This window comes from Panulirus ornatus, chromosome 66, assembly GCF_036320965.1.
Source record: "Panulirus ornatus isolate Po-2019 chromosome 66, ASM3632096v1, whole genome shotgun sequence".
Lineage (NCBI taxonomy): Eukaryota > Metazoa > Arthropoda > Malacostraca > Decapoda > Palinuridae > Panulirus > Panulirus ornatus.
The window spans coordinates 21,735,353-21,757,201 of NC_092289.1; the positions used below are offsets into that span (position 1 = coordinate 21,735,353).

The following is a 21,849-nucleotide window of genomic DNA, read 5'->3' on the forward strand; positions in this document are numbered from 1 at the left end:
TGAATAAGGCTGGAACAGCACAGTACAGGACCCGACAAGAAACTTGTACGTTGCGAAGAGTACTGACGCAATCATCCTAAAGACTTCCCCCACCAATCAGGTTTCCTGAAGATACTGAACCTCCAGCTTTCCAGTCCGGGTTCACCTGTACACGCATACAATTGGTGTGAGTTACCCATTCCAAGGAAGAGCCATGCAAGAGGAATGGATGAAGTAATTTCCTTCCATGGCACTTATCTGTGGTTTTGTTGTGAAGCAGACGAACCTTAACGATTAACATATCTGCGTCACTCGCAGAAAGTTATGTTTTCATGCTTCTCCCTTTGTAGTAACGCATAACCAGTAAGAATGCAGAGCATCCAATGACCATGGCAAAGTAGCGGTGGAATGTGTCAGTGAATTAAACAGAGTAAGGCTGAGAAGATCTCCCTGAGGAGTTCTCAGACCATTATCTCTAATGCGTGAGGTGATGAGTCCTTGATACCAAACTTTCGCTCTCCTACCAGCGAGATATGGCTTTACTTAACCGTAGACATTTTTCCTTTCACTCCATGCCATAACATATTCTATTATATATATATATATATATATATATATATATATATATATATATATATATATATATATATATATATATATTCAACGAAAGAAAACCCTCTTGTTGCAGAAGGCGGTAGTAGACTAGGTCGTATTCTTCCCAACAGCGAAGCCATTAACAGTAGGAAAAAAGGGGCCAGGAATACAAAAGAAGTAGTTAAGTGTTTAATGGAAGCTGCTAAGACTGCCTAAAACGAGCACCACGAACAAAGGGTTGAGATGGGGTGAATAAATTTACGTCAAATTTCAAACCATATGCTAGTATTTCTCAAACTTTTGGAAATTGAAGAAAGCAGGCAGGATATTATTCATCATTTTGGAACCACAGTTAATGGAATGCAACTATCAAGACAAAAAGTGCATGCGAGTGCTTATAACATTTATGATGCATGAGTAATTTCTTGATTTTTTACGGACATTTTCTAACTCTTTTTGCAGTTCTCATAATTCATTTCTTTGGGAAATTTTGACCACATCTAGGTATTCAGAAATAATAAATTACACACTTCATACATATGAAATAACCGAGCCAGGATACATAAGAATAACGACGCTTTGGTACAATGTTTCTAATGGTATACAACACAAAATATAGGCGAACAGGTTTGCTGAATCCTATATATGCATACATGACTATGAACTACAATTTAATGCAATGGCAGGGAAGCTAAACCGTATTCAAAATTTTCAATGAATACATATTGTACAAATCTGGAGTCAACATGGGGAACAGATCAATTTCCATATCCAGCCAATATTTGACAAGTAACTACTGATACTTGTTTGCAAGGGCTTCTGGTCAACTCAACCATTTCTCATGTATCATTGTCTGAGTAATTACAATGATTGCAGTACGTAAAAAACATACATTACTCTATAAAACAAGCGCTGGAAGTCATTTTGAGGAACCTTCCGAATTTAACAATATAACCATATGAATTATCGTTTCATTATATTTCTTTTTCCTTGTAGCTATTACTGGCAGCTTGTTCCACAAGTCATCTGCATCAACATTCTTCTGTCACATCTCGCCTTTAGTTTAGCCTTTTGTGACATCTTGATTGTCCATAGTACATGATTCCTATTCTTCTTACTGCTATATAAAAATGCATGAGTTTTCTATCAGTGAATGATAGTTTTGCTTGAATACGGTCAAATGACACGTACTAGCTACAAGCCAAACATAAACCTGACGGTCTTTAGAGTAACACTAAAACATATTTGTCCCTCAAAACTACATGACTTCACCAATGCAGTGTATATCGCTGTTACCTCTCTTATGTAAAGACGAATTTCAACATTTGTCACAATCACTCAGATACAATTACGTTAGTTTATAAATAAAAAAAAAAAAAAAGTATTCGCAAACTTAAACAGGTTCCCCCTATCACAATTTCAGCCGATGTAAACACGTTTTCTTTGACGTACAGTCGAGCTGGCTTGCTGGCATTCCCAGGCCAGTGGTTCGAGTAAATCCAGGTAGGAGGTGTCAAGTTCAACCTCTCTGTGCGGAGATTTTGTTTACGTGGTTCCCGAAGTTGTTCGTAGGAAGCTGTTATGTGCTTCTCGTAATTTACGAATGTCCGGATACGAGCGATGTGTCTTTGGAATCGACGGAGGGACTGGGTGGAAGGCGATAGTATGGAACTATTAGATGGGTAGAGGAGGGAGGTGAATGTGTTGTTGCTCACACGTCACTTGCATTAGCGATCTGGGACTTGACAAATTAACCGAGGGCACCAGTAACGACCCCGTTCGTCTGACTTGCGGTGAATGGATTTGAGAGACGATTATCATGTATTAAAGACAGAGGCACTGCTGCTCAGTAAAGCTGAAGCTGTGTCGACCAGTAAAAGTGTTGGGTAAATACGAGTGTGTCGGTCTGGAGGGTAACAGACTAAATGTCTTGATCGTGAATCCTTCCCAGAGACTGTTCAAGCAAAAGCTGAATTAGTAAAAATAATACTGGTGTAGGTTTAAAGACATTGGTGGTGTTTTAAAGTACTGGGTCATATATAACATATCACAGATTTGGTAAATACATTAGTTCATCATAAAAATAACATGATGAAAACACTTGATAAAATTAATTTTGGCTCCCTGAATGTGATCTGGATTTTTCGTAACCTATGACAAATGTAAATATTTTACTGAAAAATATGTTTGGGTGCAAGTAGGTCAGACAGTATTATATTAGCAATGCTATCACTAGATTTATCAGGATTCTTGGTTATGCACTAGTTTAGTGCTGCCACTTGATTTATGTGAATTATGTGTGATATTTCTTGCAAAGGGTTTAGTTATATCCAGAACAGAATAAGAGTGGCACCTCGTGATTCGGGTCATTGTAATTTACCCTGCAATATGTACAAGTCTAGTTTAGCTTGGCATTATTTTGCTTTGGATTTGAGTGATTTTGTTCTGCAATGATAGTGTGGCATTTAGAGAATACAAAAGCTGTGGATCATGACTTTGAACTATATATTGTAAGGTTCAATAATGAACTAAGATCATAGTAGAGAGTTATGCATATCACAAGAAATATGAGGTTAATTAATACTAAAGTACAGATAAAAGTAAATGTTTAAAGAGCTAACGTAACATCACCTAGTAGCTGAAATGACTGTAGAAATATACCAAGAATAAATTCTTCTGTTGCTGAAGATTGAATTATTTAACTTGTTTGTGTTGTAACACTGATTGTTGACACTCGGCACCATTTGCACAGTATTCAGTCATGGGTTTGACTGGTATATTTTGACTAAAATATTGAATATTAAGATAAATCTTGAATGCTTGAGAGGGTAGTTGAGGCCTCCTTAGGTTCTGTTGATTTTTACAAATGTACTACCTACTTTTACGCTGTAACCTTACATTCTCCCTGACATAATAATATTACCTTATTTGATATTGTTTAATGCAAAAGATAGGACATTGGTCCTCTTAAGGAATTTATATATTCACAACAAACTATATAATTCAGCTAAAACATAAGTAGCCATTTCCTGAAGCTAGCTTTGATGCTAAGCAAAAATGGACTTTTACCCCCACAATAAGATTTAACTTGATAGTGGGAAGGGTTACAAAGATCAAGGAAAATGTGTGGTTAAGGTAAGAATTGGTGAAACCTCAAGTAGACAGTTGGTATGGTGAAAGAAAAGTAAATACAAAAATGATTGAGTCTTGAGATAATGTACAGTATGGATACACCTATAACCTTGTTTAATGCAAAACTGAGGAACATTTGAGATATGTTGCCATTTTAATGCCGAAATCAGTATTCTTATGTTTTTGTGTTACGTTTACAGTACTTCAAGAAAGCTGTGAAATGGATATGACCAAACAAGCTTTTTAGACCTGCATGTGTTTTGTTGTGTCCAAAAGAATCACAGTTTTGTGGTCAGTAAATGCCCAGGTTCTTCAGTGCTCTTTGTGTAAATCAGGGAGAAATTGAGCCCATGTTGAACATACTGAGTAGATACAAACCCTGTTACTCATTTATCCACTGACCTTAACACCAAGCCTGGCTGAAAGGAACTCATGTTGAATCGATTCAAGACTGCTCTTTATAATGTGGTTGGGAGCTTTGATCCTGGTGATGGCACCCTTGGGGGACTGGGTCCTGGCGTAACTTCTAGTCTGCCATCAGCTGCTGGGGTTGTAAGGACAGGTGTTATTGGTAGCAGCCTCAGAGAAAAGGTAATTCTTATACTTGAATGTTTTGATGTCTTTTAGGAATGTTATCTTTAGTTGTCAATAGTAAGTGGTTTGAAAGTCTGTTGAATGCTGTCTGGAAGTATGTTTGTAACAAAGAATTGATAAACATTGTTAATCTAGTCCTAAGGTATAACGGAGAGTATTAGTTATGGCTGCCAAGGATATACACACAAGTGTTAAAATAGTGGGAATGTGATTACAGCATGTAGTTCCTGTCAATATATGATTATTTAGGAGTAAAACTGTATTAAACAAGAAACAAATGAAAAGAATTTGAAGTTGTTGGGGGAAACAATGTGAATGGTATGGTGTTAGGAAATACATGTATGGAATAGGTTGAGGAATTTTTTATGCTAAATGCATGGATGAAGTAATAGGTTTCCATTTTAGCCATGAATAAGTGCAGCCATGGAAGGTAACTGTACAGAAGAGTAATGTATCTAATGATTGCAGTCATACTGGTACAGTATGATTGCAGTATATACTCTACGGATGTGTCGTAGTGTATTGTATTCTTTGCAGGATACCGCTTCATGAATGTCTGCTTCAACAAACATTTCTTTTGAAACAGAATTTCTTTTAATTGCATTTTTTAATATTTATTTAATATTTTCAGAGTCTTCAGTTCCCATACACTAGACCCCACTTCTTGCAGCTTGGCTCAGAAGATGAGATTCAGGTGACAGCTGATCACACTATTAGACCAATTATTTGTCCTCGTGACATATCCAGGTTGCCTTGGAAAAGTGGCTATGCTGAGTAAGTACTTGTAACTTGAGTTACTGTACATGCACATCCTTCATACCCAAGATGCAACTTCTGCATTGAAGATACTGAAAACCAAATGTCCTGCACTCATTCCACAAAGACAAGCCTACAATTTATAGAATGCAAATAACAGTCTAATATTTGCAAGATAGAAGGGTTTTGATGTTTCCTCAACAAAAAGTATTCCAATTCTTATCAATGTATGAATTAACTTCTTTTGTTTTCAGAACTATCAATGCAGGAAAGTCCAAACGAAATGAGGATCAGGCTGTAGTCCATGTTGGCCTTCTTACACGACCTATTAAGGTAGATTTATCGAACTCCCAGTCTGTTTCATCTTCTCAAGAAAAAAGTTCTCGTGGCAAGTCTGAACCAATTATAAATGGCAATGATGATGAGACAGAACAGTCGACAACAGAAGCACAAGAACAAACTGTCTTGTTATCACCTCAGGGATCAACTCTATCAGCTAGTCCAGCTACAGAATTGAAAGAAGATTATTATGAAGCAACAAGTACTTTGGACGATAGCTGTAGCAGTAATGGGACAGGTGGAATAAAAATTGAGCATAGCGATACAGTTCACAACATACAAGAAGAAACACAACCTAGTCAATTGTTCAACTCTCCACAAAGTCAACCGTCCATTCCCAAACAACCTTTGACATCATCAGTATCCCTTCCTTACTACCTCTTTGGTGTGTTTGATGGACATGCTGGATGGGGAGCAGCAGTAGCAGCTGCAAACCAGCTTCATCACATTATCCATGTGAGTTATGATTATCTTATTTTGTACATACCCAGCTTTATTCCTTTAAAAGGCAATCATGATTAATCAAAGCAGGTAAATATGATGAAAAAGAAAAGAGAAAAGTAAGAGTATTACCTGCAAGAAAAGAGTGCAAATGATGATGTACATGAGGAAGTGGCAGGAGGTTAAGAAGAAGGTTCTGAAAAAAGAAGGGCAAATGAGAGTTGGGGTTTCATGGCACTTGGTTTGGTGAAAAAGGAAAGAGGTGGTTAAAGCCTTAAGTAAAGTGAGGTGTGGCAAAGTGGCCAGGGCAGATGGGACTGCACTTGAATTTTTCAAGAAAGGGGGGCCACTGTGTCATTCATTGGTTAGTTAGGATTTTTAGTATAGTGCCATTTTATAAAAGGCAAGGGGGACAAAAATAAATGTTTGAATTACAAAGACATGATTTTGTTGAGTTTACCTGTTAAGTTGTATGGGAAAGTGGTGATTTACAGGATGGTGGCATGCACAGAGCATCAGACAGAGGAGGAACAGGGAGGCTTCAGCAGTGGCAGAGGATATGTGGATTAGTTTTTTTTTTTTTTTTTTTTTTTTTCTTTTTTTGAAAAATTCCTACGTAAAGAGAAGGATTTGTAAGTGGCACTTATGAATCTGGAGAGAGCATATGGTATAGTTGATAGAGATGCTTTGTGGAAGGTGTTATGAATATATGGTGTGACAGGAAAGCTACTAGAAGCAGTGAGTTTCAGTCAAGCGATTAAGATGTGTGTACAAGTAGGAAATGAGGACGGTGGGTCTGTGGCAGAAGGAGGGGTTGATGTGGGAAGTGAATGTAAAGGTCTTGGAGAGAGGGTTAGGTCCACTGTCTGTTGATGGTGGGAGACCGAAGAGGCAAGTAATTTTCTGTATGCTGATGACATGGCTTTGGTGGCATATTCAAATGAGAAAATACAAAAGTGATGTCTGAGTTTAGGAGAATGTATGATAAGAGGAAGTTGACAGTTAACATGAGTGAAGTAAGCTTATAAAGTTTAGCAGTAGGGGAAGACAGGTTGATTAGAGTTTGAGTTTAAATGGTGATAACCTGGAGGAAGTGAAGTGCTTTAGGTACCTGCAAGTAGACTTGGCAGTGGATAAAACTATGGGGTCTGAAATGAAGTAGAGAGATTATAAGTGGTCAGAGGTCCTGAGTTCTCTTAGGAATGGTTAGTAAGGACCAAGGGAGTCAGAGAGAGATGAATTATTATAAAAGTGATTTCCATGGTAAAAGGCAGACTGGTGATTTGCTGCTGATATGCAGAGAGAGTGAGGAGATTGTATTTGAGTGAGTAGAGTGGTGAAAGATAAAGAGGAAGAGAGAGGATAAAAGGTGGAAAGGTATTACACATGTCTCAGTTTAAAAATCTGCATTAAATGTAAAATGACTGTTGTTTGTGGAGGGTGCTTTGCTTGAGGTATCCTCCTGTATAGATGGAAAAAATGCAAATAACAATAGTTAGCAGAAACTTTATGCCATGATACTCTTAAATAATAATAGTTACCTTCTTTTCAAACAGGAGAAGTTATGCGATGTGATAGACATTTTGATTCCCGATCCCTTTGAAGACAAGAGCTCTAAGATACAACGTCCTTTGTGGGCACCTGAAAAAGAAGTAACGGTGGAAAATGCAGTAACTGGAGCACTGGAAAATGCTTTTTGGCACATGGTTAGTAGGTGCATTGCAAACTGATCCATCTTATGTATTTCCATAACTGATGAGTAAAAGTCTTATTACTTAAAAATGAGAAGTTGTCTACAGAGTTTACAAATTATATTTTGAAGCTTGAACACTAGAATTTCTAATCCTGGGATAAAACATGATGTCCATGAGAAAGAGCTTTTACTCTGGAAAGTTTAAACATTAAAACACTGTTTTACCCAAAATATAAGATATGTCCTCTTGGATTTTACAGTCTTTGACCTCCATTATATCTTTATAGCTGGCTAATGCTCATTTCATAAGGGATCTAATACTTTTGTCACCTTTTCTGGTTGAAGTCCATTGTATCATTCTGGGTAAGTTACCTTGAAGAGCAAATGAACCAAAATGAGGGCTTAAAATTGTTTCATTTCCCCCTTCTGTAGGTATTACCATGGTTTTTGCTCTCAAGAGGTAGCTGCTTGTGTAGCCTCACCACGCAATTCTTGGCAAATAGCTGTTGCACATGATCATTGCATGGCTGTTGGCAACTCAGGGGTGGGCCATTTTGATAACTTTCTTTCCATACACCTTAAAGCTTTGGAACTCTGTATCCTCTCGTCTTAACCAATAACTGTGACCCAGCACATTTTAAAAGACAGGTTTTTCACTTCCTCCAAATTTCATAGATACCTTCACCCTTGTCTCTTCTTTTTCCCTTTCATTAACCTCTCTCCACTTCAACTAAGGCCTAGCCTTGATGTGGACTTTTGTCCGTGACTATAGCCTCAAATGGAAAAAAAAAAAAAGTCTAGTTTTTTGAGGTCCCTCTTCCTTCATGTGTTATGGTCTCTATTGCTCATAAGGCTTTGGATGGAGGTCAGAATGTTGGTTTTGAAGGATGAAATTTCATTCTCCACTAAAGTTATAGTGCCAAAAGCATCCACCTATGTTCCCATCCCTTTCTCCCACAATCCTTTTGGAAAAAATAATTTTGAGTTGTTACAGTATGAGACTCTTAAGCATATACTCCAATGGTTAGTGAGTAATAAGGGTTGTATGCCAGAGGGTATGACCTTACCACTGCACCAATAACATTAGGGTGCTGTATGGTTGTTAGGTCTTTATGAATGAATATTAGCCATCCTTATAATGATAGTAAGAGAGGGTGAAATCCTGGTGGGTAAACCATAATTTTTTTTTTTTTTTTCCCAAAGGAAGGAACAGAGAAGGGGGCTGGATGAGGATGTTTCCTCAGAGGCCCAGTCCTCTGTTCTTAACGCTACCTCGCTGACACAGGAGATGGCGAATAGTTTGAAAGAAAGAAAAGAAATATATATATATATGTAGAATACTTCCCACATATTCCCTGGATGTCGTAGAAGGCGACTAAAATGTGAGGGAGTGGGGGCTAGGAATCTTCCCCTCCCGTTTATAATTTTCCAAAAGAAGGAACGGAGAGGTGGGCCAAGTGAAGATATACCCTTCTAAGGCTCGCTCCTCTGTTCTTATCACTGCCTTGCTAACATAGGATAAAGCAAATACGTGTGAAAAAACTCGTGTGTGTGTGTGTGTGTGTATATATATATATATATATATATATATATATATATATATATATATATATATATATATATAATTTTTTTTTTTGCTTTGTTGCTGTCTCCCGCGTTTGCGAGGTAGCGCAAGGAAACAGACGAAAAAAATGGCCCAACCCACCCCATACACATGTATATACATACGTCCACACACGCAAATATACATACCTACACAGCTTTCCATGGTTTACCCCAGACGCTTCACATGCCCTGATTCAATCCACTGACAGCACGTCAACCCTGGTATACCACATCGATCCAATTCACTCTATTCCTTGCCCTCCTTTCACCCTCCTGCATGTTCAGGCCCCGATCACACAAAATCTTTTTCACTCCATCTTTCCACCTCCAATTTGGTCTCCCACTTCTCCTCGTTCCCTCCACCTCCGACACATATATCCTCTTGGTCAATCTTTCCTCACTCATTCTCTCCATGTGCCCAAACCATTTCAAAACACCCTCTTCTGCTCTCTCAACCACGCTCTTTTTATTTCCACACATCTCTCTTACCCTTACGTTACTTACTCGATCAAACCACCTCACACCACACATTGTCCTCAAACATCTCATTTCCAGCACATCCATCCTCCTGCGCACAACTCTATCCATAGCCCACGCCTCGCAACCATACAACATTGTTGGAACCACTATTCCTTCAAACATACCCATTTTTGCTTTCCGAGATAATGTTTTCGACTTCCACATATTCTTCAAGGCTCCCAGGATTTTGGCCCCCTCCCCCACCCTGTGATCCACTTCCGCTTCCATGGTTCCATCCGCTACTCGATCGCCGCTCCTGCGTCTGCAAGGTAGTGCCAGGAAACAGATGAAGAATGGCTCATCCACCTGAACACACACACATATACACACAAATGTCCATATACACACACATACACAGACATATGCACACATTCAAACTTGCTTGCCCCCCAAAAAGTTGCCCCCTCTCCCTACTTTAGTTAAAAGAAAATTTAAATGTTAACTGTCTTGGAAATATTCATGCTCATGCCAGATAGGAAGAACAGTTTTAGGAAGATTTACAAGACAAAATTGTTTGCAGGATAACCTAATTGGTGAGGACAAGCTTAAATTTGAGTTGTCAGGTGGATGCACTGCATGTGTGTCACTTTTTATCCATGGCAAGCTGTACGTAGCTAATGCTGGAGACTCTCGTGGTGTTCTGTCTCAGAGTGGTCTGCCACATCCTATGTCTTTTGACTTTACTCCAGAGTCAGAAACTCAACGAATCAGAAAATTGGTAAGAATTTGCTTTTGTATTCTTTTGCAGTTTTGGGGTTAGCACTGTTAGAAGTTAGGATTTATATAGTTTGCATACTAGGTATTCAAGTGTACTGTATTTAGACATGTTTGTTTATTTGCAATGCTATATGTCCTTCATTGTACTGGATTCAGTTTACTGAAAATTTTTTGAAGCAAGTCCCAGAGTACATCTTTCCACTGCTATGCCATAGGCCCAGTAAACATAGTTTCTTCATATTCTTTTTTTTTCATCACCAATAGTTTCAGAGAAGTCTATTTCCTTGCGACTGGAAGTAGCACAGCCTTGGCCTTTAGGAAGGTCCTGGCTAACACTGGGACAGTGCCATGGAAATTGGTCCTGGGTTAGTATTAAATGAATGAATAAATAAGATAGTATAACTTTAAGTTGCTGCTGAAAATCTATTTCCTTTTTGACATGTAGAGACTTAGAGTAGCACAGTACAACTTTTGTAAACAATATGCTCTGAATAAGTGAGAGTGCCTTTTATATTTTGACAAATTAGGTCCAGAAGGTGACTTTGATGGCACATTGTGCTCATGCATTTTGTTAGGTGAAACCTTACGTCTTCCTTGATTCAGTTGATGGATGTAAGATGGGGGGAGAAAAAAGCTTTAATTCTTTTCAGAATTCTTCCATCTGTGCCTACTGTCAGAGCAGATTTTGTATGAAAACTTTGTGACTCTTACCAACTCGCATGAATGCAGTTCACATAAATTTGAGTGCTCGTAATTGATTTTTGTTTTTATTACTTTTTAATAATGAATGAGAGTAAACTTAGTTATGAATGGAAGCATTTAGATATTTTAATTTGTGGACAATTTTTTACTTTTAAAACTGTACAGTGATTTCAGATACTTTTGCAACATTTTTCTAATCATAGGGAGCTATGCATCCTGAGCTTCTTGGTGGAGGATTTACACATTTGGACTTTATACGGCGACCGCAGCGGCGTGATATAGGCAAGCGGGTATTATATCGAGATCACTACATGAGTGGATGGGCATACAAGACTCTGACACCTGATGATCTCAAGTACCCATTGGTCTGTGGTGAGGGCAAGCGGGTGAGTTTCTGTTATCACTGTTTAAGTGCAGTTTTATTTATACACAACTATGAAAGTTGGATAGTGTATTTACAGACATAAATTTTGATGAATGACATTATAGTAAGTGACTTTGATTAATTAAAAAAGTTTAATCTTCATGGAAGCATTGGCTACCCGATGGAATTTTTATCATTAAGGCCTTTTCAGTTTGTGATTTACAGGTATATACAATATAGTTTCACTTATGATTTTTTTTTTCATTCATAAGACTGTACAGATGTCTAAAATTCTTTTGTCTCTTGATTTATTTTAATGATGATATGCCATATCATACTGACTAGTAGAATGTGTCATGTAGAATGTTTTAATGCTTCTAAGAACCAAGACAACTCCATACACTTCATCTTTATACCTGTTTAACCCACATATTCCATTATTGTGTCCTGGCTCACTTTGTGTGCTGCATACCCTTCTCTTCACTCATGCATACTCTCATCTTATCATCCTTTTGCATCCATCCTTTCTATATTTTCCTTTGCCTTGTTAGTACATTTTCAATCTTTTCAGCCACACTTTTTCTGTACTGTATATCCCTCTCGTAGCCTTATTTTTGTCTTTACTTCAGTCATCCATCTTCAAAATATTTTATCCTCCAATACATGCACTACCTTGCTAAAGTGGATAATGATTTAGAAGTATGCAAGAAAGAAAGGAAAATAAACAGAATGTACTGGACTGTTTCCCTCAGTAGGATGCACAAATTTGTACTCTTATTCTTACCTCTCATAATGTTACTCAGAGCTCCACCTATCTGCCTACCTTTCAATACTGATATTTCAGCTTTTATTACTCCATCTCTGTAAAACATAATTCCCAGGTACTTGATATACCAAATCCTCTCTAGCTTTGTATTATTTGGGTCTTTTTCTTTTCGGGTCTCTTGTTAAAATTACCACCATCATATATTAGTCACCATAAACTTGTGATAACCTCATCATATCTGCCCTTCCAGATTCCTTCTCATTGTTCTGAAATTATCTTGATGTTCAGCCACAGAGAAAAAGTATTTTACTCCATCCCTTTCTTTCACCTTAATTGTCTGCATATAAAACCTTCTTTGAAGTCTATTTATTTTAAACTTTGTTTATGTAAACACTGATCATGTTTGTAAAGATAATACTCTCATCTCTCTCGTTTTACCCAACGCTTCTCCAGACTGCTGTATCTTTCCTCTCTTTATTTAGACACATCATACTATCTGTCTTTTGAAACCCTTCACCCCAACCATAAGCTTCCTCTTAAAACCAACACATAATAGAGTTCATCCCCATCAGCTCCATTGTATGGTGAAATGGGGATGCATAAGTTACGTAAATCCTCTTTACTTTTTTCTAGAGTCGAGTGTTAGCTACTATTGGAGTTACAAGAGGATTTGGAGACCATGATCTTAAGGCGCAGTGCACTTCAATACCCATCAAACCCTTTCTTACTCCTGAACCAGAGGTAAGGTACTACCAGGTTATTCTTTGAGTTCATTGGTAAGAGTGGTAGACAGGAGCAAAACACTATGGTGAGATAATGGAAAACTTTTATAGTCAGTTTGACTTTGTAAGTTTCATGTACCCCATAAACTATTTGGTAAAGCTATAATTGTTTGTAATTATGAAAATGGTACAGGCAGTCCAGTATCTTGTTTGTAATTGTTTTCTGTATGTCTTATATTTCTATCCTTTATCTTTTGTTATATAAACCAGCCCCCCCCCCTTATTATGAAAGCTGGGTTGCAGATTGAGTTGCATGGGTAGAGAATATCCCCTGAAACTAGTATTAGATAGTATTACACTTTACTAGGCTTAATTTTGTATTATGGAGAAAACTGCATCATTGAGGTGGGGATGTTCAGTTAAAAAACACGGCATGTAGTTAATTTTTTCAATCAAGTGATTATATGGATGATATCTGTAGCTGAATCATCCCTATTGTTGTTTGCATACCTTTTGGCACTTCCACCCCTATATCATCTAACATTTATGATTAATTTTTACATAATTTGTATTAGTTTGTACAATATTTTTCATTTTTTTTATAATTTGTATTAGTTTGTACAATATTTTTTTATTTTTTCTACATTTCAATACTTTTTATTTTCCATATGCATTCTTTCCCTACGTTTTCTTTTTTATTCATTTTCTCAGTGCTTTAGAAGTATTCTTTCATTAATATTTTAGCTTCTGCTTTTATTTCTTCAGTAGATGCTTGATTTACCTATTTTAGGTTTAAGTAATTTTCAGCTACAAATCACATTACTACCCTTTTTGAAATGCAAGTACCTTTAGGACATGCATGAACAGTGTGTGATAAAGACATAAGTTACATTGCCTTTGGAGGTCTTCCACCCCTTAAGCTCAGGCTGATGTTAAGCTGCTGAGTTAGGTCATTGGTTGACTGAGCTATTGGACACTGAAGTTCACATACCCAAGTAACCACCATGGCTAGGTTGGTGTGGTGTTTACAAGTTTCCTCCAGGGCATTTTTATTTTCTCTGCTGTATGGCTTATAGTGTTTCTGATGGCTGCAAGGAAATGCCGAAGTCTTGTGACTGGGCAATTTATGGTGTTTCTTGCGTTGAGCATGTGGTACCTTTTGATTTCATTGGTATTATTCTTTTGTTTTTCATGCCTGTCATGCCAGCAGGGAGATAATTTTTGAGTGTAGTTTGGTAAACATGCCTTTCAGGAGTTTCCAGTTCTAAATTATGATATACTTTTTCCATCTGTGGTCCAGATTACTGCCTCAGTGATTTGTCACTTCTAGTAGTTCAGATGCTTTACACTGTCATTGCAACCCTTGAGAGATTTCTCCACACTTTTTAACTGCTATTTCACCTGCCTTGAAAGATGATGCTAGCACAGCAGTATTCTGCTCATGAAAGTATTGGTGCCTTGCAGAACACCATTACTTCCTCTCTTGTCTTGAAAAGGTAATTGTTTTTCTCTTGTGTTCACTGATCTTCAATAAGGTAAGGAAATCAGACATTATTTTTTCAAGGCCTTTCTCAGTGTTCAGTTATGATATGATGGTATCTGTGTCTGATCAGTACAGTGGTTTTTATCTATTTATTCACTTTCCTGATATCAGAATAGATGGAACTTTTCCTCGCTGAGAAGCATGTTGTTTTCAGTGGCCGAGGTGAAGACTGTTTATGTCTAATTATAGTTTCTCAGTAACTTCTGTTAATGATATTTTCATACTTACTTTAGTATTAGCAGCAAAGAATGATATGCTATGATGTGTAATTACATAATTGTCAGAAATGAGAATCCCGAACAGAAGGGGGTGCGAGTCCCATAATTCCTGTATGTTGATGTATTCTATACGAAACGTTTCGCTTTTGTATTTTTTAGTTATGATGGGTCTTATTTTAGGGTTTTCTGCTAATATCTCTCTTTTGACAGTTTTGGTGGATGGGTTTCTGCTGCACCACTCAGTAGCAAGATTTCAGATCCAGTATCATACATTACAGGGTAGCAGGGACCGTTTCTACCTTTGGCTGTTCCTTATGTTCATTTGACCCCATGTCTAAGTGAAAACAAATTCTGCTCATATTAGCTTGGCCTCTTTTCTGCTGATTGCAGTTTTGTGTATTGTGATCATCTTAATGTCTGTATTTAATTGTACATGCCACATGGCAACCTTGGCAATATTGGGGTTGGCAGTGTCTCTCCTGTAATGATTTGTACATTTGTGGGAGCTATAACCAGTCTTGTTTCTTGAGGTGGCATTTGCCTCTGTTGAGCAGGTTAGGTAATTTCCGTAGGGATTGGAATCTGCATTGTCCCCAGTATGATAAGCATATGCTGGTTCTGCCAAACATTCATATTCCCTTTGCATGATATCTGCCACCTTAGAACATAAAGTGATTTTCATGGTGTTAATCATGTCTCTTTCTTAATGTGTCTGGTTTCATGTTCTGTATCTGGATCTACTTCCTTTCTCATTATGTATAGCCTTTTATCTTTAGTCAGATCTGTCTTTCTGATTGTGAAACTTCCTGACCTCCACTTTCTATGGTATCACTTCCTGAAGTTTTCTATCCCTCACTTTCCATATATAGATCATCTGAGGTAACTTCTTGATCACTTTTCATGATGATTTACATTTGTGTGTCTGCGTTTTTGTTCCTTCTTTCATCTTCCATGACACTAAGTATGGTGGCAGTGCTGTTATGTTTGTATTTCCATGTTTCATAATGGAAGGGTAATGACTTTATGGAATTTTCTCAGTTAGGGTTGTGAAGAGTTACTATAGTGCATCCACATCTCGAATATTTTGCTCAGTTTTGGACACCCTACTTGAAGAGACTGAAAAAATGGGGACTGTATAGCTTCAAGCCATAAAGATTATTACTGGACTGAGAAACAAATCCTTTGTGAGCCAGATGGATGACCTGAACTATTTAGCATAGAAAAGGAAAGATTAGGTGACCTAATACAAGTATTCAAGATTATCAAAGACTGATAATCTTGTTCCTCCAAGCTACTTAAGACTAGATTTGTTTGATTTCATTCATAGTAATGGTTACAAATTAGAGTGGATGAGGTCATTGCTATAATGTTTAAAAATAAACTTGATAAATATTTCGCTTCAAGTCCATAACTAACATTATTTGCACTTTATAGTCACATTGACAGTTTGCAGGTTTTTCATTTTGAAATATCTGTATGCCTTTTTACATTTACCATACTAATCTCTTAATTTCTGACATCTTCCATTATCACACATAGTCTCAAAGGGATGCACTGGTCTATTGCAGTTTGAACTCCTTTGTTTTCCTTTGTATTTAACTGGACTTTGTTGCAGTGGATAAATTACCATACTCGTAATTTTTCATAGAAATGTAAGGACATCTGTTTCTGGCCATTCTACTGCATGTATATAATTTGAGTAGTTTACATAAATTTTGTTTCTCTATGCTAGTAATTTTTAAAATCTTAATATTACACTTCAGGTGAGGATATTTGATGTGACATCAGCAGATCTAACTGATGGAGATGTGTTAATTCTGGCCACTGATGGTCTTTGGGACATTACCTCCAACGAAAAAGCAGTTGCAACAGTGGTAAAATCTCTCACACACTTCCCTGCTGAGGACCAAAACAAATATAAGTACAGGTGATAATTTCATTTTTTTTTTTGGGTGCTGTATTTATAATTTGGTATATAGATAATATTGTAATGAGCACCTAGCCATTCCTTCTACTTTGAGATAAGAGCCTCTTTTTCATGGTACACCTTACTTAGCAAAGTTCATTAACCCTTTAGTGGATAAGACTTTGACATCCATTTAGAACATGAATTGAGTAATGCCTGATGAGTACCTTCCTGCTAAAGAGTGAAGATAGACATTATATTTCTTTTCATTGTGGGTATTTTTTTTTTTTTTTTTTTTTTTGGTAAGGTCAGTTTTTTTTGTAAGAGGGGACTCCTAGTTTTGCCAGTTATTACCCTGAAAATATGCATATGCCTTGGATGTAAGCAGCTTGCCTGCATGTGGTTACAAATACTCATCCAATTATTTATGACTTTTTTATTGCATTATCACCAGTCATGCTATTCTTTCCTCTTCTACTTTGATCTTAAAATATTCACAAAGCCATTTCTTTCCATTCAGGCTTTTATATCTTTCTCAGCATTGTTGTATTTTACCTATATTTCATTTGTATTTTCCCCTTTGACCATAACACTGCAGTCTTTCTATTACTGTATCAATCATGAATCTGTTTTGTATATTTGATTTTTTGTTATAAAGAGGGAATTATTAGTATAAGAAGCTTATCAGCCAGTTTAGTTAGTACTGAAGTAATAAGTCTGTTACATATCATAGTTTTAATGTGTATTTTGCTGTAATTTCACAGTAAGATATATATCTTATGCAGCAAATGAGTAAATGATGCTATACTTTGCCTTGGCTTTATCCATTACCAAATATTTCTATTTTACTTTACATTCCTGCCCCAGGAAACAGATGAAAGAATGGCCCAACCCACCCACATACACATGTATATACATAAATGCCCACACATGCACATATACACACCTATAAATTTCAACATATACATACATATACACAGACATATACATATATACACCTGTACATATTCATACACGCCACCTTCATCCATTCCCACCACCACCCTGTCACACATGAAATGGCACCCCCTCCCCCCATGTGCACGCGAGGTAGCGCTAGGAAAAGACAACAAAAGCCACATTTATTCACACTCAGTCTCTAGCTGTCATGTGTAATGTACCGAAACCACAGCTCCCTTTCCACATCCGGGCCCCACAAAACTTTCCATGGTATACCCCAGACGCTTCACATGCCCTGGTTCAATCCATTTACAGCACATCGACCCCAATATACCACATCATTCCAATTCACTCTGTTCCTTGCATGCCTTTCACCCTCTTGTATGTTCAGGCCCTGATCACTCAAAATCTTTTTCACACCATCCTTCCACCTCCAATTTGGTTTCCCACTTCTCGTTCCCTCCACCTCCGACACATTTATCCTCTTTGTCAATCTTTCCTCTCTCATTCTCTCCATGTGACCAAACCATTTCAATACACCCTCCTCTGCTCTCTCAAGCACACTCTTTTTATTACCACACATCTCTCTTACCCTCTCATTACTACTTGATCAAACAACCTCACACCACTCATAGGAATATCTTGATCACTCGCAAAATTGTGATCCTTTCCAATATATATATATATATATATATATATGTGTGTGTGTGTGTGTGTGTGTGTGTTAGGTATGTTGATAACTGTCACTATATATGTTGATAAGTACATCCCTTAATTACAGAAATTAAAAGGATGGGGGCTGCAAGTATGAGTGTGTACATGTGTATATATGTATATGTCTGTATACGTTGAAATGTATAGGTATGTATATGTGCATGTGTGGGTGTTTATGTATATACATGTGTATGTGGGTGGGTTGGGCCATTCTTTCATCTGTTTCTCTGGGCTACCTTGCAAATGCGGGAGACAGTGAATAAGATTCTGAGTGATCGGGGCCTGAACATGCAGGAGGGTGAAAGGCATGCAAGGAATAGAGTGAATTGGAACGATGTGGTATACTGGGGCCGACGTGCTGTTAATGGATTGAACCAGGGCATGTGAAGCATCTGGGGTAAGCCATGGAAAGTTCTGTGAGGCCTGGATGTGGAAAGGGAGATGTGGTTTCGGTGCATTATTACATGACAGCTAGAGACTGAGTGTGAATGAATGGGGCCTTTGTTGTCTTTTCCTAGCACTACCTCGCACACACGAGGGGGGAGGGGGTTGTTATTACATGCGTGGCGGGGTGGCAATGGGGATGAATAAAGGCAGACAGTATGAATTATGTACACATGTATATGTCTGTGTGTGTATATACATGTATATGTTGAGATGTATAGGTATGTATATTTGCGTGTGTGGACGTGTATGTATATGCATGTGTATGTGGGTGGGTTGGGCCATTCTTTCGTCTGTTTCCTTGCACTACCTTGCTAATGCGGGAGACAGTGACAAAGCAAAATAATAATAATAAAAATATATATATATATATATATATATATATAACTTTTTTTATATTTCCTTTTAGATACACTAGTGCTGCTCATGATCTTGTAATGGGGTCTCGAGGGAAACTTCGAGATCAAAATTGGCGAACGAGTGATGACAAACATGCAACAATTGATGATATTTCAGTTTTTGTCATTCCTCTTAAACCCTACAAAGAGGAGTACCAAGAGTGGACATTAAAACAAGAAGCAAATTTTGGTGTTAGTGAGAATGCATCCTCAGAAAAAGAAAACACCACAAATACTAAATGTGATATTATTAACCCAGAAGTAAATATGACAGATTCTGACAAAAAGATGGCTGAGGAAGAATCAAGTTCCAGTTCATCTTTATCCAGGAATATGGATGAGTCAGTTATCCTTGAGAAAAACTTGATCGAATTCAAACCACAAGAAGATTATTTTAAAGATGAGGCTAACCCAGAAGCACAAGCAGAAAAACATTCAACTGAGTGCTTGGATAACACATAGTAAAGGACAAAAATTACATACTATGTAGACTGACAGTGTAGTCTAGACAAATATACTAGTCCTTGTTTAATAAGTACAAGGTTGGAACTCCATAAGTGGTAATAATTAAGGAGTACCTCTCTTGCGAATTTGCTTTAGGTACACACACAAAGTTTGTTAACACAGTTACTATTGTTTGTAAGAAACTTAAATTCTTTTTATACACTACATTAATTTACCAAAGTATTGTTGTATTATTTGAAATATTTATAATGGTATATGATGAAAATACTTCAATCTTTTCATAGGTATTAATTTGTATTTATTGAGGAACATGGGATAAGAGAATGAAAAAAATAAAAAATATATTTAAGGTTATCATGCAATGAATGTCATTCACTGAATTAGAAATGTAATACAATACCAAGAATTATGGTTTCTGCAATTCTGAAATAAGTAAAAAATTGCAAATTCTATGACATTTTCTATCATATTTTATGTCTTGGAGTAGAACTTTAAAGACATTAGTCATAAATTAAAGCAGTTTGTTTTCTTTCAGACTGCCTTATCTTAGTTATGTGATAATTTGGATTATAACTTTCATATTTTAGCTATTTGCTTTATAAAACTAATTTTTGATGGTGGTATCATGTTTAAATTTGTTTAATACTGAAAAGTACTTACAACCACATTATAACTTTGCTCAAGCTTGGAAATTACGATTGAGTATCCATATTTATTGTATGAAAGATTTGTTATGCATGATGAAACTTCATATGTGTACATAATGTTATGAGGTAAGCCTATATCTGTTTTTAGTAGAAAAATAAATTACGAAAGGTATCTTGATAGACAATTTAAGTAGGAGCTTGTAGAGCTCAAGCATGTATTTGTTATGATGTTCACTCCAAACTCATCCCTGGATGAGAATTTTCATTGCATTTAGTATTGCTAGGATGAAATATAAAAATGATGAATTGTTCTCATATGTTTTGCAAAATTAAATTCCAGAATCTGCATTACAGGTAACTAAAAACATGGTTAAAATATAAACTTTCATGAGAAAGGTGTTAGGACTTTATGAACAAAGTATCAAGTAAGTCTTCTGATGCCTCCTCATTATAGGAAAATATATTTTATACCATAATCTGTTGAAGAAATTTTTTTAGGAGAAAATTTGGGGCCATAGTAAAATATTCTTACAGCATGTAACAGTTAATGATGAACTTGCCACTGAATATGGGGTGATAAGGAGTTGAAGGAAATTAATTCATACTAGTTATGTGCTACTGGTGTATTGTAAGGTAAATAGTATAGCCTTTTACTTAGTTTTGTACTTGATTATAATGTGCCAAGAGTTCATAATTAGGCTTCTGGCCCCCCAGTGAAGTGAAAGTGATTTCTTTCTGTGTATGGTAAAATTTTCAATTGTATTTGTTGAACATTTTGCCTTTTGGCCTCAAACAAAGTGCATATGGTCAGATTCTCCTTAGAATGATATAAAGCAATACAACTTTCCCCATCTGTTCACTGCTTCATTATTTAACAAGTAATAACATTTAGTAAATTTTTTTATAGTTAATTGGAACAAAATCTCTAAGGCACTTGAAGTGGTTAAAGCAAGATATTTTGTATGTGTTGTTGGATAAGTGAGTTATTACATTGTGTAAATAAATTTTCAAATTTTTTCTTATAGTTCACAGCAAAGTTTTAAGAGTATAAATGGGATGAGAAAACACAAAGTTATAAAACAGTCCTGGTGCTGCTGATATGATTTTTTCTAATACTCCTCAGTGGGTTTATCACAGGAAATTAAATTTAACTGGAAACTAAGAATGATTGTAATTAACAAATAATTGTGTGAGGTAAGTACTCATAATGTATTGCCTTTGCATATTTCTAACAATTGGTTTCCTAGCATTGTTTTCATACGCTAGTGTTGCATTCCTATATTCTCACAAATAAACAAGATAGTCTCATAGCTTGTTTTAAGTAAAACTGTATCAGGATGACAGAAAATATTAAACTTTTAAATTAGAAGATATTAAAATCTTTTGTCATTACCAGTGATATTCTGTATTTTAAAAGACTATTTTTTTAATGAACTTATAGATTAGTAAAGTAGAACACTGCCCTTACTGTATTCCTTTCCCTAGATAAATACCAAGGTTACCCCTAAAACTCAGCAGAACATGCAACTTACCATGAGCCTCATAACTCAACTCAAGTACATGACTTGCACACATTACTTTCGATAGTCCCCATTAACCTGAACTTATTACTTTTGTTGTTTTCACCAGCTAATCTGGATAGGCCCTAAAGT

The 21,849-nt window shown here is 36.6% G+C and overlaps 1 protein-coding gene across 3 annotated transcripts; it reads left to right on the top strand.

The window, feature by feature from the left end:
- The first annotated feature begins 1,994 nt into the window (after positions 1-1,994).
- On the top strand, positions 1,995-21,660 carry LOC139746839 (protein phosphatase 1H). 3 transcript variants are annotated; one of them, XM_071658434.1, is made up of 10 exons: positions 1,995-2,076; positions 3,906-4,296; positions 4,931-5,073; positions 5,310-5,850; positions 7,392-7,541; positions 10,173-10,370; positions 11,275-11,457; positions 12,835-12,942; positions 16,448-16,611; positions 19,097-21,660. In XM_071658434.1, exons 2-10 carry the CDS (start codon positions 4,138-4,140, stop codon positions 19,545-19,547), a joined length of 2,097 nt encoding a protein of 698 aa, XP_071514535.1. In that variant the 5' UTR covers positions 1,995-2,076; positions 3,906-4,137; the 3' UTR covers positions 19,548-21,660. The 3 variants fall into 3 exon arrangements, with proteins under 3 accessions (XP_071514535.1, XP_071514537.1, XP_071514536.1); XM_071658436.1 differs by lacking the exon at positions 1,995-2,076 and adding an exon at positions 2,085-2,103; XM_071658435.1 differs by lacking the exon at positions 1,995-2,076 and adding an exon at positions 2,528-3,708.
- The last annotated feature ends 189 nt before the right edge of the window (positions 21,661-21,849 follow it).